Source organism: Salmo salar, chromosome ssa14 (genome assembly GCF_905237065.1).
Source record: "Salmo salar chromosome ssa14, Ssal_v3.1, whole genome shotgun sequence".
Taxonomy (NCBI): Eukaryota; Metazoa; Chordata; class Actinopteri; order Salmoniformes; family Salmonidae; genus Salmo; species Salmo salar.
Genome location: NC_059455.1, coordinates 22,891,565 through 22,907,998, shown reverse-complemented (window position 1 = coordinate 22,907,998; position 16,434 = coordinate 22,891,565). Strand labels below are relative to the sequence as shown.

The 16,434-nt window shown below is 42.8% G+C and overlaps 1 protein-coding gene across 4 annotated transcripts; it reads right to left on the bottom strand.

The window, feature by feature from the left end:
- Window positions 1–11,012: 11,012 nt before the first annotated feature.
- LOC106569078 (uncharacterized) lies at window positions 11,013–15,943 on the bottom strand. Of its 4 annotated transcripts, none has more exons than XM_014140056.2 (7): window positions 15,425–15,943; window positions 14,009–14,247; window positions 13,707–13,795; window positions 13,362–13,532; window positions 13,134–13,223; window positions 12,249–12,373; window positions 11,013–11,680 (listed from the first exon to the last, which is right to left on the bottom strand). In XM_014140056.2, exons 4-7 carry the CDS (start codon window positions 13,426–13,428, stop codon window positions 11,144–11,146), a joined length of 819 nt encoding a protein of 272 aa, XP_013995531.1. In that variant the 5' UTR covers window positions 13,429–13,532; window positions 13,707–13,795; window positions 14,009–14,247; window positions 15,425–15,943; the 3' UTR covers window positions 11,013–11,143. The 4 variants fall into 4 exon arrangements, with proteins under 4 accessions (XP_013995531.1, XP_013995536.1, XP_045550050.1 ...); XM_014140061.2 differs by having other exon boundaries at window positions 14,009–14,113; XM_045694094.1 differs by having other exon boundaries at window positions 13,707–13,787; window positions 14,009–14,113.
- Window positions 15,944–16,434: the final 491 nt, after the last annotated feature.

Sequence of the window (16,434 nt, the reverse complement as noted above, 5' to 3'; positions counted from 1 at the left end):
GAGTATTTTTGTAAATTGATGTGCACATTCACCGGAAGTTTTGATGGGAATACATTTTCTTAACATCACGCGCCAATGTAAAATGCTGTTTTTGGATATAAATATGAACTTTATCGAGCAAAACATACATGTATTGTATAACATGAAGTCCTATGAGTGCCATCTGATGAAGATCATCAAAGGTTAGTTAATATTTTAGCTGTACTTTTGGTTTCTGTGATGCATGTCCTTGCTTGGAAAATGGCTGTGTGGTTTTTCTTGTGAAGTTTATGTCCTAACATAATCTAATTTTATGCTTTCGCCGTAAAGCCTTTTTGAAATCAGACAATGTGGTTAGATTAACGAGAGTCTTATCTTTAAAATGGTGTAAAATAGTTGATTGTTTGAGAAAATGAAATTATGAGATTTTTGCTGTTTTGTATTTCGTGCCATGCTATTTCACTGGCTGTTGAATAGTTTGTCCCACAGGTGGGACGGTAGCGTCCCACGTAGCCCTGAGAAGTTAAATAAAGGTAAAATTTAAAAAAAGCACGTGCAGTGGCTGATAGGGTAAACATATCTGGCAATAAGAATAGGCTATATATAGTCTTGACCATTTGGAACCCCTTGGCTATTTTACTCAGGACAGTTTATAGCCCAGACTTAATCAATATTTTGTTTTGTCTCATTTATTGATATGGATCTAGCCTTTGCGTGATGGGGTTGGGCAATGCAAATGGCTATAGCAAGCCTACATTCCACAGAGTGGAATTCACAAATACAATAGTCAAAATGCCTAATATAAGGCATACAGTCCGTGCTCCCAAATACTGGAAAAATACTGCGATACATTAGGTTACATGATCACCATAATAGTCCCATGCGGCTATAACAATGTATTATGCAAACATATGGTGATTAAATAACACACAACATCATGGCCTATTTAGATATCGGAATAGGCCTAACCTTAATCATATTTACTTTCTATTTTGCAGCTCAGGTGGTTATTCTAGACAAGGCTCTTCTGTGTCTTTATTATTCTCACACAAGTCATTTGCTGAAGGCCCAAGCCTATAACTATACTGCTCAAAAAAATAAAGGGAACACTTAAACAACACAATGTAACTCCAAGTCAATCACACTTCTGTGAAATCAAACTGTCCACTTAGGAAGCAATACTGATTGACAATAAATTTCACATGCTGTTGTGCAAATGGAATAGACAACAGGTGGAAATTATAGGCAATTAGCAAGACACCCCCAATAAAGGAGTGGTTCTGTAGGTGGTAACCACCGACCACTTCTCAGTTCCTATGCTTCCTGGCTGATGTTTTGGTCACTTTTGAATGCTGGCGGTGCTTTCACTCTAGTGGTAGCATGAGACGGAGTCTACAACCCACACAAGTGGCTCAGGTAGTGCAGCTCATCCAGGATGGCACATCAATGCGAGCTGTGGCAAGAAGGTTTGCTGTGTCTGTCAGCGTAGTGTCCAGAGCATGGAGGCGCTACCAGGAGACAGGCCAGTACATCAGGAGACGTGGAGGAGGCCGTAGGAGGGCAACAACCCAGCAGCAGGACCACTACCTCCGCCTTTGTGCAAGGAGGAGCACTGCCAGAGCCCTGCAAAATGACCTCCAGCAGGCCACAAATGTGCATGTGTCTGCTCAAACGGTCAGAAACAGACTCCATGAGGGTGGTATGAGGGCCCGACGTCCACAGGTGGGGGTTGTGCTTACAGCCCAACACCGTGCAGGACGTTTGGCATTTGCCAGAGAACACCAAGATTGGCAAATTCGCCACTGGCGCCCTGTGCTCTTCACAGATGAAAGCAGGTTCACACTGAGCACATGTGACAGACGTGACAGAGTCTGGAGACGCCGTGGAGAACGTTCTGCTGCCTGCAACATCCTCCAGCATGACCGGTTTGGCGGTGGGTCAGTCATGGTGTGGGGTGGCATTACTTTGGGGGCCGCACAGCCCTCCATGTGCTCGCCAGAGGTAGCCTGACTGCCATTAGGTACCGAGATGAGATCCTCAGACCCCTTGTGAGACCATATGCTGGTGCGGTTGGCCCTGGGTTCCTCCTAATGCAAGACAATGCTAGACCTCATGTGGCTGGAGTGTGTCAGCAGTTCCTGCAAGAGGAAGGCATTGATGCCATGGACTGGCCCGCCCGTTCCCCAGACCTGAATCCAATTGAGCACATCTGGGACATCATGTCTCGCTCCATCCACCAACGCCACGTTGCACCACAGACTGTCTAGGAGTTGGCGGATGCTTTAGTCCAGGTCTGGGAGGAGATCCATTTTACATTTACATTTTAGTCATTTAGCAGACGCTCTTATCCAGAGCGACTTACAGTAGTGAATGCATACATTTCATACATTTTTTTTTTTTTGTACTGGCCCCCCATGGGAATCGAAACCACAACCCTGGCGTTGCACACACCACGCTGGCGTTGCACACACCATGCTCTACCAACTGAGCCACAGGAGATCATCCGCCACCTCACCAGGAGCATGCCCAGGCGTTGTAGGGAGGTCATACAGGCACGTGGAGGCTACACACACTACTGAGCCTCATTTTGACTTGTTTTAAGGACATTACATCAAAGTTGGATCAGCCTGTAGTGTGGTTTTCCACTTTAATTTTGAGTGTGACTCCAAATCCAGACCTCCATGGGTTGATAAATTGGATTTCCATTGATTATTTTTGTGTGATTTTGTTGTCAGCACATTCAACTATGTAAAGATAAAAGTATTTAATAAGATTATTTCATTCATTCAGATCTAGGATGTGTTATTTTAGTGTTCCCTTTATTTTTTTGAGCAGTGTACATCATCTACTGGTATAACGTAGATGATGCCTCAGGACTACCTGGCCTGATGACTCCTGGCTGCCCCCATACAAATCAAATTTTATTTGTCATATGCGCCGAATACAACAGGTGTAGAACTTACAGTGAAATGCTTACTACAAGCCCTTAACCAACAATGCAGTTTTAAGAAAAGTCTGGGTAGCCATTTGATTAGATGTTCAGGAGTCTTATGGCTTGGGGGTAGAAGCTGTTTAGAAGCCTCTTGGACCTAGACTTGGCACTCTGGTACCGCTTGCTGTGCGGTAGCAGAGAGAACAGTCTATGACTAGGGTGGCTGGAGTCTTTTTTTGGGGGGGGCTTCCTCTGACACCGCCTGGTATAGAAGTCCTGGATGGCAGGAAGCTTGGCCCCAGTGATGTACTGGGCCGTACGCACTACCCTCTGTAGTGCCTTGCGGTCAGAGGCCGAGCAGTTGTCATACCAGGCAGTGATGCAACCCATCTGGATGCTCTAGATGGTGCAGCTGTAGAACCTTTTGAGGATCTGAGGACCCATGCCAAATCTTTTCAGTCTCCTGAGGGGGAATAGATTTTGTCGTGCCCTCTTCACGACTGTTTTGGTGTGTTTGGACCATGTTAGTTTGTTGGTGATGTGGACGCCAAGGAACTTGAAGCTCTCAACCTTCTCCACTACAGCCCCGTCGATGAGAATGGGGGGCGTGCTCGGTCCTCATTTTCCTGTAGTCCACAATCATCTCCTTTGTCTTGCTCACGTTGAGGGAGAGGTTGTTGTCCTTGCACCATACGGTCAGGTCTCTGACCTCCTCCCTATAGGCTGCCTCGTCGTTGTCCGGGATCAGGCCTACCACTGTTGTATCATCGGCAACCTTAATGATGGTGTTGGAATCATGCCTGGCCGTGCAGTCATGAGTGAACAGGGAGTACAGGAGCGGACTGAGCACGCACCCCTGAGGGGCCCCCGTGTTAGGATCAGCGTGGCGGATGTGTTGTTACCTACCCTTACCACCTGGGGGCGGCCCGTCCAGGATCCAGTTGCAGAGGGAGGTGTTTAGTCCCAGGATCCTTAGCTTAGTGATGAGCTTTGAGGGCACTATGGTGTTGAACGCTGAGCTGTAGTCAATGAATAGCATTCTCACATAGGTGTTCCTTTTGTCCAGGTGGGAAAGGGCAGTGTGGAGTGCAATAGAAATTGCAGCATCTGTTGATCTGTTGGAAGAAACCTAGAGAGGAACCCGGCTCTGAGGGGTGGCCAGTCCACTGTGATTATTATTTGACCCTGACCATGCTGGTCATCCCTAGAAAGGCAGGAATCTAGGAAGAAACCTAGAGAGGAACCAGGCTCTGAGGGGTGGTTATAAGAGGTTATAAGAGTACATGGCCATTAAGGCCAGATTGTTCAAATGTTCAATGACCAAAAAAGGTTGAGAACCACTGGACTAGGCAAGTATTAGATAGTACATTATAACAATTCCAACAATAATCATCCATTAGCCAAGCAGCCCAATATATTCCTGTCCCATGCTTGTTGAAGCCCAAAGATGTGTTATCATCTGTCTCTGGAGCCATTTCAGACTACGTATGTCCAATGCGAAGCACAACTTCCTACCCATAACTGCCTTTAGATTCTCTATAAGAAAATAATTGAATTAATGCAAAGTAACTCCACTAGTCATGCATTATGATATAGAATTATGTGTCCTATGTATCAGATCATTTAAACATAATTCAAATTATATCTTCATTTAGAATGAACCAAATTTAGTTGTCATTGTCTTGTTTTTCTTGTAATCTTTTAGAAGAAATAGAGACACACTGGTTTACAGAGACCTGCCCACTAACAGCACCACCTACAGCTGCAAATATATATTCTAAAATCAAACAATAGGGCCATCTTTACATAATCTGAAAACACATTTACGTAGAAAAAAACAATAACAAGTGATGGATGGCCATAATATGTATAGCAAAGCCCACAATTGGGATCTGTTCAAAGGGAATATACTGATTGTCTAAAGTAATGGGTCAAGTCACTGCCTGTACTGTACATGTCAATGTTGTTCATCTCAATGACCAAGACATTACAATTCTGCATTGAAACATTGTAGAGAGCATTGCATCTTACTTATTATGAATTTAATGCCAAGACCTGCCTCCAAAATTAAACTAGTTGGTCTACGCCATAGTTGGAGGGCTTTTCTAACTCTTACCAACCTGGCATGCCCTCTACTTCAAATGACCACTTTCTTGGCAGCCACAGCCCATATATGGAATAACACATATGGAATCATGTAGTAACCAAAAAAGTGTTAAACAAATAAAAATATATATTTGAGATTTGAGATTCTTCAAAGTAGCCACCATTGGTGATAGTTTTGCACACTATTGGCATTTTTTCAAACAGCTTCATGAGATAATCACCTGAAACGCATTTCAATTAAGACATGAAGATCAGTCAATCCGGAACATTTTGGACTGGTGGAAATCTGTCCTTTGGTCTGATGAGTCCAAATTTGCAATTTTTGGTTCCAACCGCCGTGTCTTTGTGAGACGGAGACTAGGTGAACGAATAATCTCTGCATGTGTGGTTCCCACCGTGAATCATGGAGGAGGTGTGATGGTGCTTTGCTGGTGACACTGTCTGTAATTTACTTAGAATTCTAGGCGTACTTAACCAGCATGGCTACCACAGCAGTCCACAGCGATACGCCATCCCATCTGGTTTGAGCTTAGACAATTCGTTTTTCAGCCAGACAATGACCTAACACACCTGCAGGGTGTGTAAGGGCTTTTTCACCAAGAAGGAGAGCAATGGGGTGCTGCATCAGATGACCTGGCCTCCAGAATCATCCGACCTCAACCCAAATGAGACAGTTTGGGATGAGTTGGACTGCAGAGTGAAGGAAAAGCAGCCAACAAGTGCTCAGCATATGTGGGAACTCCTTCAAGACTGTTGGAAGAGCATTCTAAGTGAAGCTGGTTGAGAGAATGCCAAGAGTGTACAAAGCTGTCAAGGCAAAGGGTGGCTACTTTGAAGAATATAAAATCTATTTTGTTTTTGGTTACTACATGATTCCATGTGTTATTTCATAGTGTTGATGTCATCACTATTATTCTACAATGTAGAAAATTGAAAAAATAAAAAGCATTTAATGAGTAGGTGTGTCCAAACTTTTGATTGGAACTGTGTTTTTATAAATCTGTCAGCCCTTGCATCCAGAACTCTGCCTGTGAATTTTAGTGGTTAAATTGTTTAAGTTTGCTTAATTTAATTGTTGAATCAGACTAGTTATGTCAAATAAAATTATATAAACACTCTACCTCTGGTTGAATAAGACCCCTTGAACTGTGACTGTGAAGATACAGTTGGCCTAGATGTCACAATAAATTAGAAGCAGTGCTGTATGAGTGTTTAAAGGCATTATAGATTAGGCTTGGGCAGTATACCGTATACTGGGGTATTTGGAAATAGCCAATGGATGGTATTTCTAATACATTTTAATATTTGTATCTACTTTAAGTAAATAACTGCAGTCAACTTGTGCAATACGTTACGAGATAAAGCAGGTCGCATTCTTTATTTTACCTGTCACATTATGAAGCTTACCGTAGTAGAACAGCTGAGCCAGTCACCTGTTTGTAAATGGCACAACGTGAGAAAGCTGGAGCAGGTGAAATCCAGCTGTGTAATTAAAGTCTGTTTTTTTGTTGCTTCAATGGTGATCAGGGACATGCAACTATAGTTTTCCTTTACAGAAAATACACTAGAGCTTCATTGTCAAGTAAATGAGCGTACGAAAATATGTTATTTTTTTTGCAAATCTCTTGTTTATCATAGTGTAACCAGCTACATTTCCTAATGTTTTGTTTGAAGATAATCTTGCATTTCACCTGAGAAAAGTAGTCTGGCTACACAGAGAAAAGTACCTGAGAAAAGTAGCTACACATCAGTCAGAGCACTGTCGTTTGATAGAATGCCCTTTACTGAATTCTCATCTGAGAGATGTGCAACTGAAGCATAAAATAAGTTTGATGCTGAGCAGATATTACAAAAAGAAGCATTTTAGATGTGCATTTATAAAATGCACATGATATTTCTAATGCGCTTTATATTTTTTTCCTGCATGGAAAAACTAAGAATTCTGCATTAAGGCGACCCCTAAGTTCAAGTAGCTAAATTAGTACATTCATATTGTGTTTGCTTTTTGCTGTGTTTGAGAAGTCAAAGCCCTTTGGATGAGTTATCTGGACAGATGCCACTGCAGCCTGATTTCCTTCCGTTTCTTTCTCTCCATTCTGGTCCATCTGCTCCTCCCCTATCTTCTCTGAGCAGGCAGGCCCAGTAGCCCTAGCAACTCTAGACAGACACATGTAACAGTTTAGTGTGAATCCCTTTTATCTGCACCAAACAAAGGATTTAATGTTCTCCAGCACACAACCCCAAAACAGAAGACCAGGACAGGTAAGTATGCTAAAGGTAAGTTTTAGTTTCAATTCATGGGTTAAAATGGATTGGACCCCGTTTCCCCACCTCCCACAGCAGACTACGATTTCCCAGACTGTGTCCACAAAATAGACCATCCCCCTTACTCCCTCAGGTAAATATCAAACATGCAAAAGTGACACACTGCAAATTACTCTGATATGGCACTACAAACAATATGGTGAAAGGCACTACAATCTCACTCTGGTACTGCACACAATATGGGACCCACCCATGGCCCTGCTCTACTCTGCCAACCCCTCTAAAATGACTTTCTACTGCTATGGGACGAAATAGGGAGGGGGAAAGACAACAGAGGGTGGCAGAACCAGATCCCAACAAAAATTGAATAATAAATGTCTCTGTCTGGTGATACCCAGATCCGCACAACTCCCTGTCCTGGAGCGCGCATGGTCTGAGTCTCTGGCTTGGCTATATCACCGATGGCCCCATCTCCGATGCTGAACGAGAGGGAGACAGACGGCAGGGTGACAATAGTGGCTTCCAGTAGTGTGGCAAAATGGCCCAGAGAGAAAGTAGTGTAAGGTAAACACAGGAAGAATCACATCCCTTAGTTGGCTGTGCTAAAGCTCCTAGATGTGCGTTGTACCAATGCATCTCTCGGTCCTCTGCTCTCTGATCCCCACAACCCCAGTTCGTCGTCAGCGCAGCCGCCCACTTCCTCACTTGAATTCGCCACTAAGACTTTCCATCCTGCAGACACTGGTCCAGTGTGATCACAGCAAACACCTAAGACATGGACACTTGCATAAAGGCCTGATCCCCATAGAGACATTCTCCACTCAACTCCAAGCACCGAACACCACAAAACACAGGGCTTTAAAAGGAAATGACAGCAGGAAATGAATGCAGCGGGCTCTTCTCTGGCCTGGAGTCTGACTGGGTACCATGTGTAGTTCTGCCAGTCTGGCCTAGGTGCCTGGCTCAGCTGAACATTGTCTGGTTGGCTGGGGAGTTACATCAATCAATCAATCATTTTTTACATCAGCCGATGTCACAAAGTGCTATACATCTGGGCGAAGTCTGAAGGTTGGTTGGGGCAAGGCCGCACATGGATCCAATGAATTGTCTGTATTGTTCCCCCTCCCTCTGCTCGGACACGAAGGACTGGCAGTCCAGGCCGAAGGTGTCCTAGAATGACAAAAGGCTGCGGTTGCCATCGGGGGACTAATTTACCCTGATCACGTCATCGGAGGTTTTGCAGGAGCACCCGTTCACCAGCCATCAATGGGAGGTCCTTCGCCCGCTTGTCGTACCGCTGTTTCTCTCGCTTCTGCTGATGTCGGGTCCTTGTCTCAACCTGACTGTAGGCCCATCGTAGCTGGTCATAATGGCGCCTCACTCATCCATCTAGGTCCATCCGCAGCATCAGGGCTTCTACACCTAAAATCACCTCAACATGAAGACGGGCATGCCTGCCACACGTTACAAAGAACGGGGTAAGCACGGTGATGCTATGTTCAGTGTTGGTGTATGCCTGGAGAAGCATGGGTAACTACTGTCGTGGAAAATACCACCAAGGACTCCAAGTCAAAGATAAATTAACATATCTTTATCATCACGGCCGGAGAGGTTACCACAAACTTAACAGTCAAAGTACAAGTCTGATGGAAGCTCTGAGGGGATGCTCTCCCTTCAGCACTCTTTATACTCATGCACAAACTAGACGTCGCTGCTCTCAGCGTGCAATAAGCTGATCATGTCCTTGCACACATTGTTACTTTGGCCCAACGCCTAGAAACTGTGTGTTCCCTTCTTTGTGTTCTTCTATCAGTCCCCTCCCTGAGAGCAGTCACAGAACATCCTAACCCAACAACAAGAAACAACACGCATGTAGTCACAGATTTGCGGAGACAGAACACATTAAACATTTCTACCACACTCCCTCCTTGTACCACCATATGGGATAACAAAAATACATTTTACTTTTTAACGTACATTCAGTCTATCATCAGGAGTGCATTTAGTAAATACTGATTCTTACATACAATAGGCATTACAATAGAGAAAAATCCATCTTCCATTACCCCTTACATTCTACAGTTGCTGTCATTTAACAACATAACTTAAAACCTTCAGGTACTTAATCAAACATGGATACCAATTCATTCTTGCATATTATCATCCATTATAGGGGCAAAAGGGAGTTCCTGGAGAGACAGCAAGTTATCAGTATCACCTTCTTTAGAAGCAATGAACATTCTCAGACTTGAGTTGCCAGGGAAGAACAAAATGGCCTTACAACGAGGAAGAAAAATTATCAAACACATTTAGAGGGTGAAGGGGTAAGACAAAATATTTAAGTGCCTTTGAATGGGGTATCGTAGTAGGTGTCAGGCACACCGGTTTGTGTCAAGAACTGCAATGCTGTTGGGTTTTTCATGCTCAACAGTTTCCTGTGTCCTGTGTGTATCAAGAATGGTACACCAACCAAATGACATCCAGCCAACTTCACACAACTGTGTGGTGTGGGGGGGGGGTTGCAATTCAATATTAGGTATTCTTAATGTTTTGAATACTCAGTGTATAGTTTGCCCCTATATAACTTACACAGGCATCTCAACCACTTTCATTTTTTGAATCACTGTCCTCCTCTACATATGTGCTGACCGAGCCAACATTGTGTAGGTCTGCCTGTATAAGATGCCTGTCCTTAGCTTCCCTAAGGCACATTTCTAATTTTTTTCTCACCGTTATTTAACCAGGTAGGCCAGTTGAGAACAAGTTCTCATTTACAACTGCAATCTGGCCAAGATAAAGCAAAGCAGTGCAACAAAAACACAGAGTTACACATGGGATAAACAAACGTACAGTCAATAACACAATAGAAAAATGTATACAGTGTGTGCAAATGAAGGGGGTAAGGCAATAAATAAGCCAATAGTGGTAAAGTGATTACCATTTAGCAATTTACACTGGAGTGATATATGTGCAGATGAGGATGTGCAAGTAGAAATACTGGTGTGCAAAAGAGCAGAAAAACAAAAACAAATATGGGGATGAGGTAGGTAGTTGGTTGGATGAGCTATTTACAGATGGGCTGTGTAGATATGAGGGAGATATGTCTCCAACGTCAGTGATTTTTGCAATTCGTTCTAGTCACTGGCAGCAGAGAACTGGAAGGAAAGGCGGCCAAAGAAGGTGTTGGCTTTGGGGATGACCAATGAAATATACCTGCTGGAGCACGTGCTACAGGTGGGCGTTGCTATGGTGACCAGTGAGCTGAGATAAGGCGGAGCTTTACCTAGCAAAGACTTATAGATGACCTGGAGCCAGTGGGTTTGTCAACGAATATGTAGCAAGGACTAGCCAACGAGAGCATACAAGTCGCAGTGGTGGGTGGTATATGGGGCTTTGGTGACAAAACAGATGGCACTGTGATAGACTGCATCCAATTTGCTGAGTCGAGTGTTGGAGGCTATTTTGTAAATGACATCACCGAAGTCAAGGATCGGTAGGATAGTCAGTTTGGCCGCGTGAGTGAAGGAGGCTTTGTTGCAAAATAGGAAGCCGATTCTAGATTTAATTTTGGATTGAGATGCTTAATATGAGTCTGGAAGGAGAGTTTACAGTCTAGCCAGACACCTAGGTATTTATAATTGTCCACATATTCTAAGTCAGAACCGTCCAGAGTAGTGATGCTAGTCGGGCGGGCGGGTATGGGCATGCGATCGGTTGAAGAGCATGCATTTAGTTTTACTAGCATTTAAGAGCAGTTGGAGGCCACGGAAGGAGTGTTGTATGGCATTGAAGCTTGCTTAGAGGTTTGTACCAAAGAAGGGCCAGAAGTATACAGAATGGTCTCGTCTGCGTAGGGGTGGATCAAATAATCACCCGCAGAAAGAGCAACATTGTTGATATATACAGAGAAAAGAGTCGGCCCGAGAATTTAACCCTGTGGTACCCCATAGAGACTGCCAGAGGTCCGGACAACAGGCCCTCCGATTTGACACACTGAACTCTATCTGATAAGTAGTTAGTGAACCAGGCGAGGCAGTCATTAGAGAAACCAAGGCTGTTGAGTCTGCCGATAAGAATACGGTGATTGACAGAGTCAAAAGCCTTGGCTAGATCGATGAAGTTGGCTGCACAGTACAGTCTTTTAGCGATGGCTGTTAGGATATCGTTTAGGACCTTGTGCAGCATCACTGCATGCTGCTTGGCCCAGAGCAGTCTGTCCCCCAAATGTTTGGACACCTGGGACCAGACTGGATGGTCTTGCTGGAGAACATCCATGTATTCCAGTCTTAGGGGGAATTGAGGTGACTTGTTCCTTCCATTGTATGAGTTGATCTGCTTTTTTATTCTCTCCGATGTCCACCTGACTTTTCTGGAGCTGCACAGCAATAGTTTGTGCATCTGAAAAACAATTGAAAGAAATGGTCATGAAGATCTTGAAGTTTGATAAAAATCTTTCATATAGTTCAAAACACCTGTGTGAATGACAATTAGATAACAACAGCAGTGATATGCCAGGGAGTGATGCAGTGTTCAACAAGACTGAATTGGCTGCAGTACCTGCATACTTTCAGACCAGGCCACAATAGAAAGAGCACTTCAGGACTAGCCTATGGATTGTGGCCAGCAGACAGTGAGTCTTCTTAGTCTGCAGACTTTCCAAAATTGCTGCTGTGTTGAGACCAGCATTCAATTCGGTCAGAAGACTTAATGTTGAATGGATTAAGCAAGAGAGGGGGGCATTCAGTCTTTGGGATATGTAGTGGAAAGGGGCAGGTGGCAGCAGGTAGTGGTGGTGATAAGAGTATAAAGTAACAGGGAGTAGCTATGCAGATCTAGTAGATTGTGGGACCAGGATACACAGTAGGGTATATGAACGTGTCAGTCATGACTGGTAGGGCTAAACCAGACAGAAAGGGGTGTTTAGAGATGGGATAAAACCTTAGGTCAGAGATTAACAACTACTTACGCGACTCGATGTTGCTCTGCCAGAGTTTCCACGCCTCTCCTGCCAGGTAAGGGACAACATCCTCTTGTCTGTGAGGGTTTCCTTTATCTTACGGGTCCAAACTTCCATGTTCGACAGTGTGCTGCCTACGACATAATCACAGGCCTAATTAAATCTATTACCGAACAAAATAAAACCACACTGCCAGTTTTGTGCTGACTTCTACATGTGCAATGCCCACAAACTAGACAAACATGTCTTATGGAAAATGTTGGGAATTTGAATAAAATATTGAATTGTCAGTGAAACCACAGCAAGGATTTCATCACCAAATTAATCAAATGTATTTTATAACGCCCTTTTTACATCAGCAGTTGTGAAACAGCATCAAAGTGCTATGCAGAAACCCAGCCTAAAACCCCAAAGAGCAAGCAATGCAGAGGTAGAAGCACAATACAAGCGGTTCATGGTGTGCATGCGTGTCAGACTGATGAATAATCAGAACAGGAAACATTCATAGATGACCAGCAGGGTCCGGTAAAGACCATAATGGCTATAAAGGGTGCAAACACTTCAAGACTCTAGGATCAGATGGCTTTCATGTTTTAGGAAGACAAGGTTTATGGGTGGGGTGGGTTGTGAGGGCTAGTACCTTGCTGTTCACCTTCCCACAAATGGGCCAGACTACACTCAATCATAGGACTGACAGAAGTCTTCAGTCTATATTTGAAGGTTGAGACATTCTGATTCTCTCATATCGGCAAACCATTCCATAAAGAGGAGCTCTGTAGGAGAAAGCCTTGCCTCCAGCTACTGAAGCCCTGCTTCCAATTCATCTGATTGAATTAGCAGAAAAGGATCATTACATATAAACAAAAATGATGAGCCAAACACATGAAATCTAACCTGGAATGCTGTCTAGCAGCCCCAACAACGCCTCCTTTGCCTCAGTTTCCTCCTTCAGGACCTTCTGCTGACAGAGTTGTATTGCCGTTGCTATAACACATGAAGGTGAACATACATTTCATAGATTGTTTCAAATAGATCAGCATGTTCTTCGCAAAATTATATTAAAAGAATCCTGAACAATGCGTCATCTCAATAATTAACTGATATCCTGTTATACATTGATACCTTGATTCTCCCGGACCCCGTAATAGAGGGCATCGGTGAGGGTGTCAACACGATGAGATGGTGTCATCTCTTCTGTGATCTTTCACATTTTCCAAGGTAGAACAACAACCTCTCCATCTGTTCTCGGTCAGCAAGCCCACTACCAGTCACATACCTGGTACCATCAGTGACCTGAAATTTAAAGTAAAATCAGAAGTCCTAATTAAAATGGGAGAAGATGATTAATTAAGGGAGTAGGACAAATGACAACTAGCTGTTTCTTAACACTGTTTGGGCAACTGTCTGCAACTACAAAGAAGTGGTGTTTAACAGAATAAATGATAAAGAAAATGTTTTATTCATTACCTGACAGTCAGCATTACAAGCATAGGCATGAAAGGCTGGCACTGCAAATGTGGTGTCCACCATCAGATCAGGACTGCTTTTCTAAATGGCTAAATATTTTAGAGTAGGAGCAGGTCTTTTGTGAATTTTTGTGTAAAACATTACTTATGATTACAAAGCAGGTATGAAGCAATCTGTTTCAAGCTATTCATAAAACCGTATCATGCAATTCATGAATCTCTTACAACCGGCTGGTGGTTAAATATTCATTACATTATCTAATGTATTGTTATAGCTGACATAGATTGACCTATCAATTTTACCTGTAAATGAGGCTTCAGCTGGAAAGCCATGTCATAGTGAAGAAACGTGATGTATGGTCCCTGCATTGCTTTCAGGTCCCCAGTAGGAACACAGCATTTGCAAGCCTTAAATGACATTCAAGTTCAACACCAGTTATCGTAGCCAATGTCATACATAAATAAAATGCATCTGAAGCATCCATCCGTCCACAAACTTCTCTCCTCTCTTCAGGTTCAGGAACTTCAGCAGATGCTTGTGCCTGCACGCCATTCCAAACACACCAGTTAGCATACAATGACATTGTAGACAGTTCTGTGCTTCAACTTTGTGGCAACAGGTTCGGGAAGGCCCTTTCCTGTTTCAGCATGACAATGCCCCCGTGCACAAAGTGAGGTCCATACAGAAATGGTTTGTCGAGATTGGTGTGGAAGAACTTGATTGGCCTGAACTACATATTAATGCCAATGATTTTGGAATAAGATGTTCATACTTTTGGTCATGTAGTGTGTATATAGTGCCTTTGGAAAGTATTCAGACCTCTTGACTTTACACATTTTGTTATGTTACAGCCTTATTCTAAAATGAATTAAATTGTTTCCCCCCCCATCAATCTACACACAATACCCCATAATGACAAAGCAAAAATAGTTTTGAAACTTTTGATAATTTATTTAAAAAAAATTGAATATCACATTTACATAAGTATTCAGACCCTTTACTCAGTACTTTGTTGAAGCACCTTTGGATGTTGATTTTTGCTCCGGTCTGGACCAAATCTGAACCAATCATAGACATCTATATTTGGTCCGGTCCGGCCTTAATGTGAACTTCCACAAACGTCCGGCCTATATTTGGGCCAAACATAGAAGTTCAGATTTGGTCTGAACCGGCCTCGATTTAGCCCAAACATAGACATCCATGTTTCACAAGTCTGGCCAGCACAGTAGAGCACAGTACGATTGGACGGTAACCAGATATCCACCTTCATACCGTGCCTGTGCCATCCGGGGATATGTTGTTATTTCCGTGCTCACAAGGGGTGCCATTTTTTGCCCAAATAAAGCCCCAAAAATGTAAATTACCAGAATGATGACAAAATGCTAACAAGTTCTAAGGAAGTGATGCTAGGTAAATGCTAACGAGCACATGCAAACATTTACTACTAGGACACAACCCAGCTCATAAGGTTATGCAACTATGTCAAAATGCAGTACACACAAAACAAATATTAGGCAGCAGGGATCTAAATCAAGGAGGGGATTATCTCTGCTGCTGTTACCAAGATGATTGATCTTGTAAGATAACGTTAGACCCTTAGCTGACATTAGCAAGTTAGCAAAACCCAGCTGGAACTAATTTATTTGGATAGTTAACTTAATAGTTATAGGATTTATAGCTAGCAAACAGTGAATTTCATACAAGTGTAACTTCATCACCTCATTTAAGTTGTGCTGCAGGAGTGACTCCCCTCACGAAGCTCACATTTTTCTTGTTGTGCTTCTTTGTAAACAAACAGACGTGACTGGCTCAAACCGCTGTTATGGGCTAACTAGTACCGGTAAGCTTCATAAAGAAAAAATATTTAAACAGGCGAAATGATGAACGCGATCTGCTTTATTACCTCGTGCACAAGTTGACTGCAGGTATTTATTTCAAAAGTACTAATATTCAAACTAAGCCCCCCCCCCCAAAAAAAATGCACTTACCAGAATGCTAGCAAAAAGTACTAAGGAAGCCTTATAGACAACGCTAACTAAATACTAACGAGTACAGTTTCTGACTTAAACACTACAAGTATCTCAAAAATCGCTACTGACCTACATGCACAAAACGAATATTAGCCAGCAAGGCTCTTGATCCAGGAAGGGATTCTCTGCTGTTCCCAAGCAAATGCTTGGTTTTGGAAGAAATAAAAAAGTAGTGCAGTGTTTCCACTGCAGTCATTAAACTTTTTTCTTTTTTACATGAAACAATATTTCTGTGGAGGCACACTTTAAATGCTAGAACAGTCCACATTTAATTTCTCTGCAAACAAAACTTGTCATGAATAGAAGCATTTGCTAAAAGGTCTAAAAACATGTTTTCACTTTGTCGTTATGGGGTATTGCGTGAAAACAAAACAACATTTAATATATTTTGAATTCCGGCTGTAACACAACATGGGGAATTAGTCAAGCGGTATGAATACTTTTTGAAGGCACTGTTTATGCATGTTTGGGAGTTAAAATTCTTCAAATCAAATTTTATTTGTCACATGCGCCAAATACATAAGGTGTAGACTTTACAGTGAAATGCTTACTTACAAGCCCTTAACCAACAATGCAGTTAAGAAAAATACCAAAAGAAAATATGAAATAAAAGTAACAAATAATTAAAGCAGTAAAATAACAATAGCGAAGCTATATAGAGGGGTACCAGTACAGTGTCAATGTGCAGGGGCACCGGT